Genomic DNA, 17,488 nt, shown 5'->3' on the forward strand with positions numbered 1-17,488 from the left:
ACTCGACTTCAGAAGCTAATAACTATTGGAAGGATTAAGATTTTTTTTAATAGAAGTCATTTACAAATCTATTTTAACTTTCCGGAGCCAGTTGATATATATAAAAAAAAGTTTTGGCCTGGAATACCCCTTTGAGCGCAACCCAGATTGCATTAATCTCCAGTGAGGTAAATACATTCTCAAAATTTATAAGGATAAACGAGAGGCACACATCATTCAACATGCTTCATACTTTATTGAAATCTTCGTGCAGATAAAATTGCAGCATGATGTGAACGGATGCCCTCGGGCGTTCGTTTACATGATGCTGCGGTTTTATCTGCACAAAGATTTCAACAAAGTATGAAGCACCTTGAATAGTGAGTGCCTCTCGTTTATTTTTATACAATTTGGGGCATTGCGCCACAAACAGTGTTTGCCCCAAAGCGGAAAGGGGGCATGATTGTCTGGAAAGGGAGTGTGGTCTTCCAGAAAATGGGCATGTTCTCCCAATCCAACCGATTTCCTATAGAATGCATTGAGGCCTCTTGACTTTCCCCAACAGTTGATGTTGGGGCGAGAAGGATAAAGCACAACATATAAGCAAATAACGTTCAGCCAAACCAAATGTTCATGTGTACGCGGGGCTCGGGTGAGATGGCCGTCCATCTATAAACGTAGATGGATCATTCGATAGGAGTAAGAATGCCCAAGGACATCTTTACGAAGAAGAGCAAAGTTTGGCACTAGCAGTCTTTAGCAGTATCAGGGTGCATTCAGTGTTTTTTTTTATTTTTCAGTTTTACTATTTTTGTTGGTCAGTTTATTTTGCTGTATGCCAAATCACGTGTGCACCACAGAAACTGATCCATTATGGTTTTTTTATTTTTTTTCTTTATAATGTAAGTCAATGGTAAATGAGTGATGCTGTATCCTATCAATTTTTAGCATCTGGCAAAGTATCAGTTTTTTTTTTTTCCCTATAAAACCTATAAAGTAAACAGACCACAATAATGTAGCGTGAACACCCCCTAAGGTCTGCTCTATACAAAAAATATGCAAAATATTAAGTGTTAAATACCAAATTCGCTTCAGATTTCGCCTCTGATATATTAAAAATGGTGAATCTCATCTATATGTAATTCCTACCACACGTGAATTAATCTCGAACGTAATAACAATCTGACAATTTTCAGTATTTAGAATGTGAGGACTGAAATTACATTAAAATTGTGATAGATCCGTCCATCAGATTCTCATCACTTTTAAAAACCAAAGATTTTAATGGTTTGTAATATTGTTCTGTGTAAAATCCATCCTCATCCACAGAACAGAAAATAACCTAAAAAGTAAGCAGTGTGCAGCCTGGGATTTGCTCAGCTCTGGCTGGATGAGGCGGACTTTACATATGGTTGGTTTTTAGCAGGTTACGGAATCAGTCAGGCTGATGAGGTTTTACAAACTTAATCCACATGCCACAAACCCATTGATGTCAATGGAATGACCTGATGAGGATTATTTACTGCTTCCTGAATGGACATATGTATTCTTGAAGCACAAAAGAATCATATATATTATATATAAAATGTGTGTGTGTATATGTACATGTGTGTAGATATATATTGTGTGTGTATGTATATATATATATGTGTGTGTGTATGTATATGTGTGTGTATATATATATATATATATATATATATATATATATATATATATATATATATATATATATATATATATATATATATATATTTATATATATATATATTTATTTATTATAGCTTGGTGGAATACTCATGGAGTTAAAGCCCCATCGATGTAAATAGAAGGTCCTGACCAGGATTATTTTTTGATGCACATATATAAAAAACAACGTGTGTGTGGGTATATATATTTATATTAATTTGTATTTGTTATAGCCTGGTTTTTCTCTCAAGCAGGGATCTCCCACTTATGGATCTCCAACTGTTGCAAAATGACCATTCCTAGCCTTCCCACACAGCCATTGACTGTCCAAGCATGCTGGGAGCCATAGTTTTGCAACAGGTTGAAGGTCCTGGCTTTAAAACCATTGGGTTACATGTACTTTAGGTTGAGGACCAAGTTTTTGGATTGCGATCCAGAAATCACACGGATGGATGGATTTTATATGTAAGCCATGTACTTTCCTTGGTGATTTCTGTATCTTGGACAACTCACTAGGCACCGTTTTTTTATTATTTTATTTTTTGTATTTTGCATTGGTACATTACCTATTATAGTGATTGGACTGTTTTTTGTGTTACAGATGGTAAAGTCCGACCCAGTACTTTGATAATCGATGGGGCCTCGACTGGTTCTTCGTTGTATACAGTAAACTCCTCAGCGATGACCGACCTTACTAATTCTCTTAAATCATTGATGGATGGAAACGGAGGTAAATAACAGTTTTTATCATGCAGGGTTTTCATATTTGTAGTGTCAGATGCTGTCCTGAGGATTTCCAAAGCTCCTTTAATATAGAATCTTTGAAAATTCACCATTGCAGAGATCCAGATAAACCTGCTGGATGAGAAGCTGGTAAAATTTTTGGCCATGCAGAGAATCCATGAGATATTCTCTTCCAAAGAACATCCTGTAGCAAGTGCCACCCGTCCTCCGCCAACTCCTTCACTTGGACATCATATGGAAGGTGGGTCTGTGTTCTGGGGGGGGTATAGTGTCTTTATATGTATAGAGGCTTTTGTACTATGTGCTTGTCTTGTGGTTTTATTGCCATTGTACACTAATTCTTTAGGCTATGTTCCCACAAAGGAATTCCGCATTATTTTCAATGAGGATTCCACTGTCCTATTCAAACAGAGGAATTTCCATGGCCTACATGCCGCAGAAATTCTGCATTCCAGATTCCGCAATATTATGACAAAGATCTTTAAATTTTACATAATTCCATTCAGAGCCCTATTTAAATTAATGGGACTGCGAAATCTGTTTTGAAATCTGTGAAATTCTGCTTAAATTTCTCTGGAATTCCACTCAACTGCGAAAAATCAGCATTTTACTTTTCTGAGCAGAATTTGAGTAGAATAGCAGACATTCCGGTGTGTGAACATAGCTTAAAACTGTATTTAATAAAAGTTTACAGCTAGGTATTTTTTTTCCAAAACATTATGAAGCAACATTCCCTATTGTATGCCTATACAGTGGGATATGGCACAGGCCTTTGTTGGACTTATACATTAGGAGCCATTCCCAGCATATATGTCAAACAAGGCCATCTATGTAAACTGAACAAGACTTAAGACTGGTCAGAGGGTGGACTGATGCTATGGTAAACTTGTTAAAAGAATGAGTTTTAAAAGTATTGTTTTTTGGAGATAACAGTTTGTTTGCCTTCATACAGCCCAGAGAAGAGATGTACAGGCCAGGGCCGTGTTTTACCCCTTGATGATGGGTACTGGGGCTCCCGTCAACATGTGCTATCGGACTCTTTATATCGGCACAGGTTAGTATATCACATCCATTACCACCACTTCCATTACATCATTCTCTCAGTGGTGAATTATCAATTCTTTTTTGCGTATAAATCTTCTCACGTATTCTTGGTTTTTAGTCATCATAAAAGTGGACACCACTATAGTGCTAATTCAATGTAAGTGATAAGTCAGATATTGTGATACCACAGTGTCACATGTAACAATCTGCCTGACAAAGCTTTTCTATTAGCTTCTGTTATGGTGTGGGGGGTTGTTTTCTTATGTTTCCTTGTTTCTGTTTCTGCATCAGCCTACATTATACTTGAATGCACACTTTTTCTCCACTAAAAAAAAAAAATGTCTGAAAAATATGTAAATAGCCAAGGTCCAGCACAGTGAGCTTGTTCTTCATATTGCCAATCTTGTTGCAGGAGCAGACATGGATGTGTGCCTTACAAATTATGGTCATTGCAACTATGTTTCTGGCAAGCATGCTTGCATATTTTATGATGAGGTGAGTATGTACTTCCTGACGGACGAGATAGATATAAATAGAGATATATATAATTTTTTGTTTTGCACTGTCGTGTATAAAAACATGCAGATATGCCGTTCACTTTCACTATATTTATACATATTTCCATACATCAAGACCATAATATATCTAGTAATATATAAAAATCTAGTTGTGTAGCCATCATGACTGTATTACTACAGTTTTTTTCTACATTGAACCCGTTGCTGAAATATTTACAGTCATACCCATAAATGTTGACACCCCTGATTTTTTTCAAGAAAATGAAGTACCGGTATTTCTCACAGAAAAGGATTGCAATTTACACATGTTTTGCTATACACATTTATCCCCTTTGTGTGTGTTGGAACTAAACCAAAAATGGAGGTAAGAAAGCAAATTGGACATAATGTCACACCAAACTCCAAAAATGGGCTGGACAAAATAGGCACCCTTTCAAAACTGTGGAAAAAATAAGATTTTCAAGCATGTGATGCTTTTTAAACTCACCTGGGGCAAGTAACATGTGTGGGCAATAAAAAAAATCACACTTGAAAGCAGATTAAAAAAAAGAGAGATGTTCACTTAGTCTTTGCATTGTGTCTCTGTGTGTGCCACACTAAGCATGGACAACAGAAAGAGAACTGTCTGACTTGAGAACCAAAATTGTGGAAAAATATCAACAATTTCAAGGTTACAAGTCCATCTCAAGAAATCTAGATTTGCCTTTGTCCATAGTGTTCAACATTATCAAGAGGTTTGCAACCCATGGCACTGTAGCTAATCTCCCTGGCCGTGGACGGAAGAGAAAGTGATGAAAGGTGTCGATGCAGGATAGTCCAGATGGTGGATAAGCAGCCCCAAACAAGTTCAAAAGATATTCAAGCTGTCCTGCAGGCTCAGGGAGCATCAGTGTCAGTGCGAACTATCTGTCAACATTTAAATGAAATGTACGCTATGGCAGGGGACCCAGGAGGACCCCACTGCTTGACACAGAAACATAAAAAAATAGACTGCATTTTGCCAATGTGAAATTGAGTAAGCCAAAATCCTTCTGGGAAAATGTCTTGTGGGCAGATGAGACCAAGATAGAGCTTTTTGGTAAAGCACATCATACTACTGTTTACCAAAAACAGAATGAGGCCTTCAAAGAAAAGAACACAGTACCTACAGTGAAATATGGTGGAGGTTCAATGATGTTTTGGGGTTGTTTTGCTGCCTCTGGCACTGGGTGCCTTGAATGTGTGCAAGGCATCATGAAATCTGAGGATTACAAACTGATTTTGGGTCGCATTGTACAGCCCAGTGTAAGAAAGCTGGGTTTGCGTCCGAGATCTTGGGTCTTCCAGCAGGACAATGACCCCAAACATATGTCAAAAAGCACCCAGAAATGGATAACAACTAAGCGCTGGAGAGTTCTGAAGTGGCCAGCAATGAGTCCAGATCTAAATCCCATTGAACACCTGTGGAGAGATCTTAAAATTGCTGTTGGGAAAAGGCGCCCTTCCAATAAGAGACCTGGAGCAGTTTGCAAAGGAAGAGTGGTCCAACAATCCGGCTGAGAGGTGTAAGAAGCTTATTGATGGTTATAGGAAGCGACTAATTTCAGTTATTTTTTCCAAAGGGTGAGCAACCAAATATTAAGTTCAGGGTGCCAATAATTTTGTCCAGCCCATTTTTGGAGTTTGGTGTGACATTATGTCCAATTTGCTTTTTTTTCCTCCTTTTTTTGGTTTAGTTCCAATACACACAAAGGGCATAAACGTGTATAGCAAAACATGTGTCATTGCAATAATTTTCTGTGAGAAATACTTCGTTTTCTTGAAAAAAAATTCAGGGGTGCCAACATTTATGGCCATGACTGTATTTCTGGTTAGCCAGGTTAGTACAGTTTTCCTTGTACTGAGATCCTGGGTTTCTTATTCAAACCAGGACAACGTCCTCATGGATTCTGTGTGTTTTTCCTCTATTTTTGTGCATTTCTGGTTTTATCCAACACCCCAAAAGCCTGATCAGTTGGTGAACCATTCTACCTGAAGTGTTTATAAATATATATTCTATGCTCTCTCCTCATCTAGAACACAAAGCATTACGAGCTGTTGAATTACAGCGAACATGGAACGACTGTTGATAACGTTCTTTATTCCTGTGACTTTTCTGAGAAGATCCTCCCTACCCCTCCCAGCAGTATTGTTGCCAAAGTGCAGAATGTTATAAGTAAGTCTCGTGGTATTTTTATTTTTTGCTGTCCCAAATTCAGTAAAATGGTAGAAAACCTGTCAAGATTTGAGAGAATCTAGATTTAAAAAAAAGCTGTATTCCATCTTTGCTGACGTAATTGGCTAAAATCCAGCATTTTTTACTCAATGTTTATCTTTTGTAATGTAGTAGGAATACAAAAGTCATAAAAACTATAGGCTTACTGTCACATGAAGGTCCTGTCACTCCAGAAAGAGCTGGTTATCCAGAAGAATTGATCCATTGATGGCCAATTGTCACCTTTTTTATCATACAACCAGAACTGTTTATCAATCAGCTTGACACCCTAATTGTTTGTTTTTGTTTTTTTTTTGTTTTTTTTTCTATAATAGCCAATCACAGCTCAACTTCCACTTTACCAGAGCTCATTAAGATATGAACGATGAGCTGTGATTGTTTCCTGTGAGGAAAAAACAGACAATTAGGGTTCCAGGCTGATTGATGAATCTCCCCCATTATCTTTTTATTCCCACTTTTCCACAGAATGTTTAAGTGTTTGATCGCCAGTTCACTAACTTAGGACTCCCAAGCCCCCCAATCCTTCTCACTGCATAACAGTAGAGAGTACATTTAATAAGGGGTGCCCATGTATTTGCCTTCCTGCCCCATTCAACATTTAAAGGGCTGACAAACAGCTGAACTGTGCAAAGTCAGTCATCTTCACTGCACAACAGGATTTGGTAGCTGTGGGGCCATCAGCAACACTATCTAGATGATAAATCTATTTGTGGGAAAATTCTTTAACCCCTTGAGGACACAGGTTTTTTCATTTTTGCACTTTTGTTTTTTCCACCTCACCTAAAAATCATAACCCTTTCAATTTTCCACCTACAGACCCACATGAGAGCTTGTTTTTTGCACCACCAATTTTACTTTGTAATGACATCAATCATTTTACCACAAAATTAAGGTGAAACCAAGAAAAAATTACTATTTCATGAAATCATTAGATAGCATACACTGATCAATGCTATGCTATGGCATAGCCTTGAGCGGTGTTATCGGTACTCCATTGCTCCAGCCTGCTGAGGCTGACTGGAACATTGAGAACCGATCAGATGGCGAGGATTCAGGGAAAGGCCCTCCCGCCATTCACTCAGCTCATCAGGACATCACGATTTCCCCGCGATGATCCTTATCAACTCCACTGAGCTGCCTGGAGTGTATTTTTTACGCTGCAATAAACTTTTATCACGGTGTCTAAAGGGTTAATGCTGGGCATCGGCCCGATCGCCGGTGTCTGGCACTAGCCGCGGGTCCTGGCTGCTCATAGCAGCCGGGACTGAACAGATGTGAACCGAGCTTAGCTCCTGAGCTTGCTTCATAGACCTGTCACATATAAATAGGGGGCGCTGGTTGTTAAGGGGTTAAAGTGGTACTCCAGTGGAGAAAAATATTTTCAAACTGACTGGGGCCAGAAAGTGTTTTTTTTTTACAGATTTATAAATTACTTCTATTTAAAACATCTTAAGCATCTCAGTACTTACCAGTTGCTGTATACTACAAAGGAAGTTGTGCAGTTATTTCTAGTCTGACCACAGTGCTCCCTGCTGACGCCTCTGTCTGTATCAGGAACTATCCAAAGCAGGGTATATCAAAATGGCATGGTATATACCATGTATTTTCACCTCTGTATTCATGCCTGTGTGATGGAGGTTATGACTACTCGAAACACATCATTTGATGTGATTTTTTTTTTTTTTTTTCTCAACTGTAAATTTTTATTAAGGTTTTTCAGTACAGCATAAAACAATGTAAAATATAAGCTCTAACAAACATAAGCAATAATAGACACCAGGAGAGTATCAAGTAGTAATTGGGACCACTGAGCAAGTAATAGCGCAGGAACCATTCATACAATACTCATTTATCGAAGAGTGCATAAACTATAATCTCCTGGGTAAGCCCTAGGGAGGCCCGTATCGGGTGGTAACAAGGCAAAACAAACAGACAAGGACAGGACCACACAAGTAAAGCAGGGAAAGAGGGAGGGGAAGGACCAGAAAGAGAGGAGGGGTGGAAGGAGGCCAGCATCAGAAAAAATAAGAGAATTAAGGAGGTTGCCTATCCGAGAATCTATTCCAAGGCTCCCAAACGGACAGAAAGAGAGGGAAGGAGTTAAGTGAGGCAGTAAGGGCTTCAAGAGAGCGTATCTCCCTGATTCTTGCTACAAGATCCATGTCAGATGAAGGAAGGGGTTGTGCAAGACCATACCTAGCCCCACGCCAACACTGTGGGGGAATATTAGGGTTCAATTTATTAAGCAGTGCAGGGGTATGGTACCAGCCCATTTAACATCTTAAATTGCATTTCTTTATAGGCTGTACAAATGGAGGCCTTAGAGGCATGCTCCCAAATAATCTGCCATTGGGGTAGGGTGATAGTGGTGTTCAAAACCTCCTCCCAACGACTCATATAACAATGAATAGGGGCACTCCCATCAGGGGGAGCATTAATAATAGAGTAAATGTCTGGGAGAAGACCCCTCAAAGACTGTCGGGAGGGAGACCACATGAGATCCCAGCACAGACATCATTAAGTGCTGGAGCAGAAGATAATGAAGTCGTTTGGAGGAGGGAAGGCCATGCCGGGAGACTAAGTTCTCAAAGGACAGAAGCGTGCGGGACAGGGGGTCCACTAGGTCAGCCCAACAAGAGTCCCTTTCCACCCCACTCCCTAACCATATTGGAGGTGAGGCTCGGGGGGGGGGAAGCTTGGATGGTAAAGGAAGGACTGTAGGGGGGGGGGGGAGACAGGAGAAAAAAAGATGGAATTTTCTGGAGAAATACCCAATAGTACTTAGAGACATCTGGTACCAACAGGCCCCTCCCCCCCCATCCCCCGTGTCTACCTGCCAACATAACCGACATCGGGAGGCAATGCCTCTTACTGTCCCAAATGAAAGGAAAACTGCTGCTTGGAATGATTGCAGGGCAGACAACGGTACTCTCAGGGGCAGTGTTTCAGAAAAGTAGAGTCATTTAGGGAGTATGGTCATTTTAACCGCTGCTATTCGCCCGAAGGAGATATATTGGGACCGCCACTTTACCATAAGTGAGCGAAGGTGTTGGAACTAAGGACAGTAGTTAGCAGTGTAGAGAGTGGAGTAGCTTGGAGTGAGGTGGACACAAAGATAGGAAATAGCAGTGGGGGACCACTGGAAAGAATAGGCAGCACGTAGTTGAGCGGAAAGAGAAGGCGGGAGATTCAAGGGTAGGATCTCAGTTTTAGAGAGAGAAATTTTGTAGCCAGAAACACCGTAAGAACGTAGAACCCTATAGAGGTTAGGGAGAGAGGTCAAAGGTAATTGTCGGCAAAGAGGAAGATTTTAAATTCTCTATCATGCAGAGCAATTCCAGAGATGTCTGCACTCCCCGGATCATGGCAGCTAAGGGTTCAATACATAAATCAGGGGAGATAACGGACACCCCTGCCTGGTTCCATTAGACAGAGAGTAAGAAGCATGTGGGAGCTTGAGGCCATAGGGGAAGAGTAGAGACCTCGCAGTGCAGTAAGGAAATTACCTGTAATCCCAAATTTCCGAAGGGTGGCAAAAAGGAAAGGCCAACCCAGCCTATCAAAAGCCTTTTCAGCGTCCAGACTAAGGACAACAGCCTGTTCAGACCGTCGTCGGATCAATCAACCGCCTCGTGTTTTCCCCCCCTGACGGCAAGGTATGAAGCCAACCTGGTCAACCGAGGCGGGCTGCCAGGATCTTGGAGAACAGCTTCAGTTCGGTATTGAGCAGGGCTATGGGCCTATAACTGGAGCAATCATGCGGGTCCTTGCCCGGTTTGGGAATAAGGGGAAGTAGGGAGTGCAAGAAGGACTGCGGGATCCCCTCTTCTCCCATGAAAGAATTAAACAGAGGAGCAAGGTGAGGGAGAAGAGTAGAGAAAGTCTTATAATATAAATAGGCGAAACCAACTGGGCGAGGGGAGCATCGGAAGGCAAGGACTTAAGAACTTCCGTAATTTCCTCAAGTGTGATCGGGGCATTCAAGGCAGCCCGATCGGATGCTGAGAGAGAAGGCAGATGGCACTCCGAAAGAAAGGAGTTCAGCAGGGCGTCAAGCTCCCCGTGGTCAGAAGGCAATTAGAAGGAAAGGGACGAGAGATAGCGTCAGGGTGATGATAGTAAAGAGTGCCTGAGGGGTCCTTCAGCGCCGAGGGCATCTGGGCTGCAGCATGGTCTCTGAAACGTCTAGCCAGCATCGAGTGGAATGATTTTTTTAGTTTGTGAGGGTGGGAGTACAACGAGAACGACTTGTCAGTAGGAGGGTTGATCCTCCATAGGTCATTTAAGGAGGAGGAGCGACTGAATAAGGAAGCAAGACACAGTTGGGGAAGAGGAATAGGACTGCCAAGGGCCGAGTGACTGTCCATAGAGGGGGGAAAAATAAGGTTAAAATCGCCACCAAAAAGCCAAGCCGAGGGGGAAATTTTACTTAACAGAGCGAGGACCCGATGCAAAAAGGGGATCTGAAATGTGTTGGATGCATAAACGTTGCATAGGAGCAGGGGTTTACCTCTAAAGAAGCCCTCCACTATGACGTACCGTCCGTGGGGGTCAGTGTAGGAGGAGGAGACCTGGATGGGGCAGGACCGGGAGATCAGGATTGCCACTCCGGCAGGCTTCCTACTAGAAGCGTCCGAAAAAGCAAGCGGGGTAAAGATAGTGTATAAATTGGAAAGAGCCAGAATGGTCAAAGTGTGTTTCCTGAAGAAAAACTATATCTGCCCTCTGCCAGACTAACTCCCATTGCAGGAGGCACGGCTTAGGGGAGGGGGCGTTGAGGCCCTTAACATTCAGGGAAACACACTTAGCCATTGTCATGGAAAAGGGGGGAGGTGGAAGCTGAAAGAGAAAATGCACTCACCCAGGTGTAAAGGAAAGAGTCCCATCGCCACGAGCACCATTGCGAGAGGTAGGAGTCAAGGGAAGACTGAACCGCCTCTGTAAGCCTAGAAGAGAAGAGGGGGGAAAAAGGGAGGGGGGGTGGGACACACAAGAAAAGGGAAAGACTCAACGTAACACAAAAGACGGGACAATAGAAACAGAGACATAACAACGAAACAAGGAATGAACCATTGACCACTGAGTCAAAGATGAGGCACTAAACAGCAGCAAACTTAAGGTTCATAAGCACCACCAAAGTATCAAATCATTTGGGAAGGCCTCAGGGGGAGATGAGACAATCTTCGAGAAAAAAATGGAACCAGCCCAGAAATGCTCACCCCACGAGGCCATGCCAAATGCAGCAAACATAGATGACCACCATTAAGATTACAGGATATAGTAACTACAACGGCTCAATAAGTGCAAATCAAAAACAACATACAATGTGTCCCGAGCAAAAATCAGGGAAAAGCGAAGTCCCAAAGGCACAAGGGGAGCGCTAGCAGGCACCCAGGTCCTGTCTCAAGTAGGTGCAGGGTGGGAGCCATGGCGTCCAGGGGGGATTGTTTTCCTGTTCCCTCCAGACCACCTATTGCGGACCAGTTGCTGCACAGGAGGGAAAGGTGGGGGAGGAGGGAAGAGGTACAAGTCAATCACCTGAGGAGTAGGAATGTCCATGGAGGAACAGAAAGACTGGATATCAGAGTGTGAATGCAGAACAGCAGAGCGTCCATCTTTACGGGCTTCTAGAGCAAAGGGGAAGTTCCAGGGGTAAAGGACATGATGATTTCGGAGGACGGCCAAAAGAGTTTGGAGCATGCGTCTCTTCCGGAGGGTGATCCATGAGCCGAATAGGGGCACCGTTGAAGTCAAAGTTCTGCTGGGAACGGGCCTTAGCCATGATGGCTTCTTTGAGTTGAAAGTCATGCACACAGCAGATGACGTCTCTAGGTGGGCCATTGGTGGGTTTGGAGTGAAGGGCACGGTGCTCTCTATCCAATTTAATCCTATGAGACAGGGGTTTGCCCAGGAGAAGATTAAAAATACTTCCAGAGTTGCATGCAGGTCCTCATCCCAGGTGGCTTCGAGGAGACCCCGTACACGGATGTTTTTCTGATATTACCACATGGAGGACTTATTATCTAAGTCCTCCATGTGGTTATGCATATCACACAGAAACTGATTGTGAGGCCACTGTGGACTGGAGTTTAGCAATATATACCCTGGTAGAATCATGGGTCTCTTCCCAACTTTCAACTCTGTCAGACATGTTGAAGGCGAAGAGAGGGAATTTCAGCTCTGCATGCATCTTTGACTTCAGAAATTAAAGAGCGAATGTCCTCCTTAGTAGGAATTTGAGTAGAGCTGAGCTTAATCAAAGGGCGTAGGTGTGGGAGCTGGGATTCCCAAACACACCAGGTCCATGTCAGAGAGACTGTTTCAAGATGAGGAGCCCCTATTTTCCGGGGGGGAGGTGCTGGAGCAGGGGAGGAGTGGACAGGTGTAGAGCCCGGAGTATTCCAAGGGGCAGGGGGGAGAAGATTGGGGGGGGTGGCGCCCAGTCCAATGGAGCAGGTGGATGGCTCAAGGGTGAGGCCTGGGGGTCCTGGGGAATAGAGGTTGGAAGCAGTCCCGATATGGGGGGGATGAGGAGGGAGCACCCCTCACTATGGTGGCCCAAGAGGTCTGCAGGACTTTAGTGGGTCCTGTGTGGAGGGAGCACAGCGGTGCCAGTAGGAGAGGAGAGAGGAGCCGGCCCTGCAGGTGAAACACACAGGGTCCAGGGGCTGCGTGGGTGGGAGGACTCCGGGGCTGCGCTGGCTACGGGGTCCTCGTTACGTCTGCCTGGCCTACAGAGCGCTCAAGCAGCTGCAGTGACGGCGCACAGGAGTCAGAAGAAGCTGCCGGGACACTGGGAGCAGAGGGGAGGGTCTCTCCGGGGGCCAGCGGAGGACACGCTGGCGATGACGCAGCTGCAGGAGGCACCCGGTGGGTCCGGAAATGGCAGGCAGGCTGGCGGGCTCAGGAGTTGCAGGAGCCTGGAGGGAACCGCTGGATGCTGCCCGGTACCGGGGACGAGTGCTTGGGGGGGGGGGGGGGCTTAGCGGACCTGCGGGAGGTTCTCCCCATAGAGCTGCTGGTGGTCAGGGCTGAATTCTTGTGGGGTGACACTTCATTTGATGTGATTTTATGTGTTGGGACAAATTGTTTGTACAAATGAGCCTGGTTTGAAATTATTTAGCTTCCTTGATACTTGCTACTGTTGGATACAGAGCTTCTCGTCCTGTGACCCTTGGACTTGGCTACACATGCCCTACACCTCTACCCATCACTAGGGAATATATATAGTTTATATACATTTGAGGTGAGCAGCTAATAGAGATGAGCGAAGTTACAGTGCTTCGATTCGTCACAAACTTCTCGGCTTGGCAGTTTCTGACTTTAGCCTGCATGAATTAGTTCAGCTTTCAGGTGCTCAGGTGGACTGGAGACTCTCTCCTAGGATTGTATCCACCTTTTTCAGCCCACCGGAGCACCTGAAAGCTGAACTAATTTATGCAGGCTAAAGTCAGCAAACGCCGAGCCGAGAAGTTCGTGAGGAATCGAATCCCTGTAACTTCACTCATCTCTAGCAGCTAATTCAGCCGAGTGTTTACTTTGCCTTATCGCCTTTGGGGGAGTAGCTTTTGAGGGTAATACACAAGGCAGCGTCTTCTGGTATGTTTTTTCTTCAGGCCAAACTTAGATTGTTTAATAAATTTGTCACACATGTAAACTAAATTTGTCATTGTGATAAATCTGGCACATTTTTTGACTGTCAGTCTAAGTACTAAACTTGGTAAATTTCCTCCTATGTGTGAAACCATTATAAAGGTATAGGGCAAAATTAGAAAAACATGTTTTTTTTTTTTTTTTCTTCTAGAAACTGCATCACACTTGCATGGTGTTTCTGCTTTGGCTCCATTGAAGTAAATGCACTTGTACAATAGCTTTTCCTAGTTCCCTGGAAACATTTTGGTTGTAGCCACTAATTTTCCACCAGCTTCATTACTTCATGAGACATCTCAATAGACATGTCACTTTTCTTATGTTCATAGCTAAAACAATCCTTCTAACCCCCTGGTTTATTACATGGCCAGGTCAGGACTTTATACTTGGAGGAGAATACTACTTATTGGTTTATTTAATTAAAACCTTGCTCTTTGTTTTCTTTCTAGAGCACCGCAAGAGCCAAAACACAGAGCCAGAGCCGGTTAAGGAAGAGGCAGTCATGAACTCACGTGCACAAGGTCCCCATGTCCAGCCGTGTAACTGCAAAGCTAGCAGCTCCAGTCTTATTGGAGGAAGTGGAGCCGGCTGGGAAGGCACTGCTCTCTTACACCATGGAAGCTACATTAAGTTGGGCTGCATTCAATTTCTGTTCTCTATCACAGAGTTTGCAACAAGGCAGCCCAAGGGTGAGAGTGAGGCCTTAGTACAAGACCTGGACTTGGAAGACAAGTTATCTCTGAAGTCACCTCACCAGGTGCCAGTTTTACGATCCAACTCTGTTCCTTAGGAGACGTACACTAGAACTCTTACAAGACAAAGAACTCTTCCTGAAATTCAACCTACGTGTCAGAGCAAACATGTCCAGTGGCCCCTTGGAAACCATGTTTCGGCCAGAAAGAGTTTGCACATTTGCATGATATGAAGAAACTTCACCTTTTTATTTTTGTTTTTTCCTCTGCTCATTTTAGGGGCATTTGCACATATATTTCTATCATACATTTCATATATTATAAATATATATAAATATCTATTTTTTTTTATTCTAAGACTCAAACAGCCCTTCTTCCTGTAGCGAGTTTACCTGGACAAGATTGCAATGTTTGGAGACCAGAAAAAACAGAATTTAGAATTTTTCTTTTCTTTTTTTTAATTATTTTCCGTTCTTCATGCCATTGTAAATGAATAAGACACAACAAGCTCATACCTGTTTTTGTGCCAGTGACAATTTTTTATATAGCATTTCAGGTTCCCACTAAACAGGATTAATTTTGTTACATGTAACTACTTACAAATGTCCCACCCGATTCTGACCACCGCTCCAATAAACCTCTTCATTGTAACAGCGAGTACAGCATTCAGCATTTTGTACATACACAACAGATGGCTGCCCTTTTTTCCCTGGATTTTTTTTTTTTTTTATATATATATTTTTTTTAATGTATACAGTGCTGCGTGATATGCCTTTTGGCTCCCGTCTGTTGTAACAAAGGTTTTTGTTGTATACTTGTTTGTCCCCCTTTTTGTTTTTATTTTTAATGTAATACTGCCACTTCTCTTTGAGGAGATTGGACGAGCTAGATTCAATGTAAATATAATTGTATCGTTTTAGATTTTACAAAACCTTTTTTCCTGTATTCTGTATATATAAAAAGTTGATTCTTTCTGAGCTTGTGTGTAATGGCTTTTCATGACTTCCTGTAACTGGAAAAACATGGCAGGAACAGCCTAGGATGGACATGAAGATAGCAGTACACAATGGGCCAAATGTCAGTAATGTTAAAGCATTAGGGGTAGATTTATCAAAACCTTTCTAGAGGAAAAGTTGCTGAGTTGCCCATAGCAACCAATCAGATCGCTTCTTTAATTTTTGAAAAGCGTTCTGATTGGTTTCTATGGGCAACTTAGCAACTTTTCCTCTGGACAGGTCATGATAAATCTCCCCCTTAGTGTCATTTGTAAAAACATTTTACTTGTCAAAACTTTAGATCACACCAGGTCTCAGTCCTGAGTTATAGTTGGCTGAAATGTGTGGTAGCTTGCGCCTAAAGTGGTTATCAGGAGATTTTCTCATTCAGCTCCATTGGGGGACACAGGAACCGTGGGTATATCTTGCTGACACTAGGCATACAAAAAAGAAGTCAGCCCCTCCCAGCAGGGTATACCCCACCTCCTGCCTTAGAGACACTCGGTTTTAGCTTAGTGTCATAGGAGGCGGCACGGGCTTGGATTGCTCCAGGTCTGGTCTTTTATTATTTTCTAGTGATAATGTTTAGAATTTTTCTTCTTTTTTATTTTTCTAGGTAGGGGCGACAGGAGCATGGCGCTACCTGTTTCCCCACATGCGACTGAAGGGCACGGTTCCATAGAGTATGGTCCGTTAACCCTTCCTCGCCATCGGTCAGCACCAGGTCTGTACCTTGGGTCCGGGTCGCCTATTGCCTCTGCTCAGCCCGCTTTCCGAAGCCTGGCATGATGCAGCAGGCTTAGTCTGGTGAAGAGGGGTCTGAACTTCTTGGAGGTAAGTACACCCCTTCCCCCCCCCCCCCCCTCCTTACTAGGGCTCCTTCAGGGTTAATATGGGTGACTTTATTCAAAGGGGGACCTGATCTTGGGGACACTGGCTGCAGCTTTTACTGTGGGCTGCAGCCCCCACACATAGTGGGGCAGCCGCCGGCCCTCTGGTCTACCTCCTGCAGTGTGTTAATTCCGGCAGCCATCCCTGCTCTGATCGGCTGCTGGCTCCTAGTTAGGGGGGCACGCTCGGCCGGGGCCAGGCCGCTAATTTAGCCCCCGGCTTCGGCCTGGACCCGGCCGAGGGCCTCTGCTGCGGATTATCTTACACTGTTAGGCAACCGTCCCCACGGAGGGAGACGGCTGCGATCTTCCCTGTCGGGGCGGTAGCGCCAGGAAAAATCGAGCCCTTCGCAGGGTAGGCAGGGCCAGTCCTTCAAACTTCGCTCCTCCTGGAAGCAGGATAACCGCTCCAACCGATTTCCCGCAAAATCAGGAACCCGTAAACCTGCCTCGACCTGAATGGGCGCCCCCACCTGGGACTCCATCTTGGGCGGGTGGTCGCTTACTTCTCTTTCGGGACGTCTGGATGGCACAAGTCCAGGTTCGGGACGTCATCTCCGACTGTTACCGAATCGAGTTTCCTTCTTTTCCCCGGGATCGTTTTTTTTCGATCCCGGCCTCCTTGTTCACCTGCTCTGGCCGCAGGTTTTCATTCTGCCATTCTCACTCTGCTGCAGCAGGGTGTTGTTGTGCCCGTTCCACCTCAAGACCTTTTCAGGGGTTTCTATTCCAACCTCTTCATGGTGCTCAAAAAGGAGGATTCATCCGTCCAATTTTGGACCTGAAACTCCTCAACCGGCATCTTCGCCTTCGCCACTTCTGTATGGAGTCACTACGGTCTATCGTGGCATCCATGGATCAGGGCGAATTCCTCTCTTCAGTGGACATTCGGGATGCGTATCTTCACATCCGCAGGGTCACTTTCAATTTATGGCTCTGCCCTTTGGCCTGGCCACTGCCCCCCGGGTTTCTACCAAGGTCCTAGCGGCTGTCAATTCTCAGGTCCCGGGGGTGTCAGTCCTTCCTTACCTGGACG

General features: G+C 43.9%; 1 protein-coding gene across 5 annotated transcripts in view; it reads left to right on the plus strand.

Annotated features, from left to right (window-relative positions):
- The window catches only part of PHF12 (PHD finger protein 12), a 145,117-nt gene extending 129,554 nt beyond the window's left edge, over positions 1 to 15,563 (plus strand). For all 5 annotated transcript variants that reach the window (XM_056559058.1, XM_056559059.1, XM_056559056.1 and 2 more), the window contains 6 exons: positions 2,267 to 2,395; positions 2,507 to 2,650; positions 3,362 to 3,463; positions 3,866 to 3,948; positions 6,027 to 6,165; positions 14,325 to 15,563. In XM_056559058.1, the coding sequence (XP_056415033.1) occupies positions 2,267 to 2,395; positions 2,507 to 2,650; positions 3,362 to 3,463; positions 3,866 to 3,948; positions 6,027 to 6,165; positions 14,325 to 14,665 (938 nt within the window). In that variant the 3' untranslated portion in view covers positions 14,666 to 15,563. The remainder of the gene's footprint in view (positions 1 to 2,266; positions 2,396 to 2,506; positions 2,651 to 3,361; positions 3,464 to 3,865; positions 3,949 to 6,026; positions 6,166 to 14,324) is intronic.
- Positions 15,564 to 17,488: the final 1,925 nt, after the last annotated feature.

This window comes from Hyla sarda, chromosome 2, assembly GCF_029499605.1.
Source record: "Hyla sarda isolate aHylSar1 chromosome 2, aHylSar1.hap1, whole genome shotgun sequence".
NCBI lineage: Eukaryota > Metazoa > Chordata > Amphibia > Anura > Hylidae > Hyla > Hyla sarda.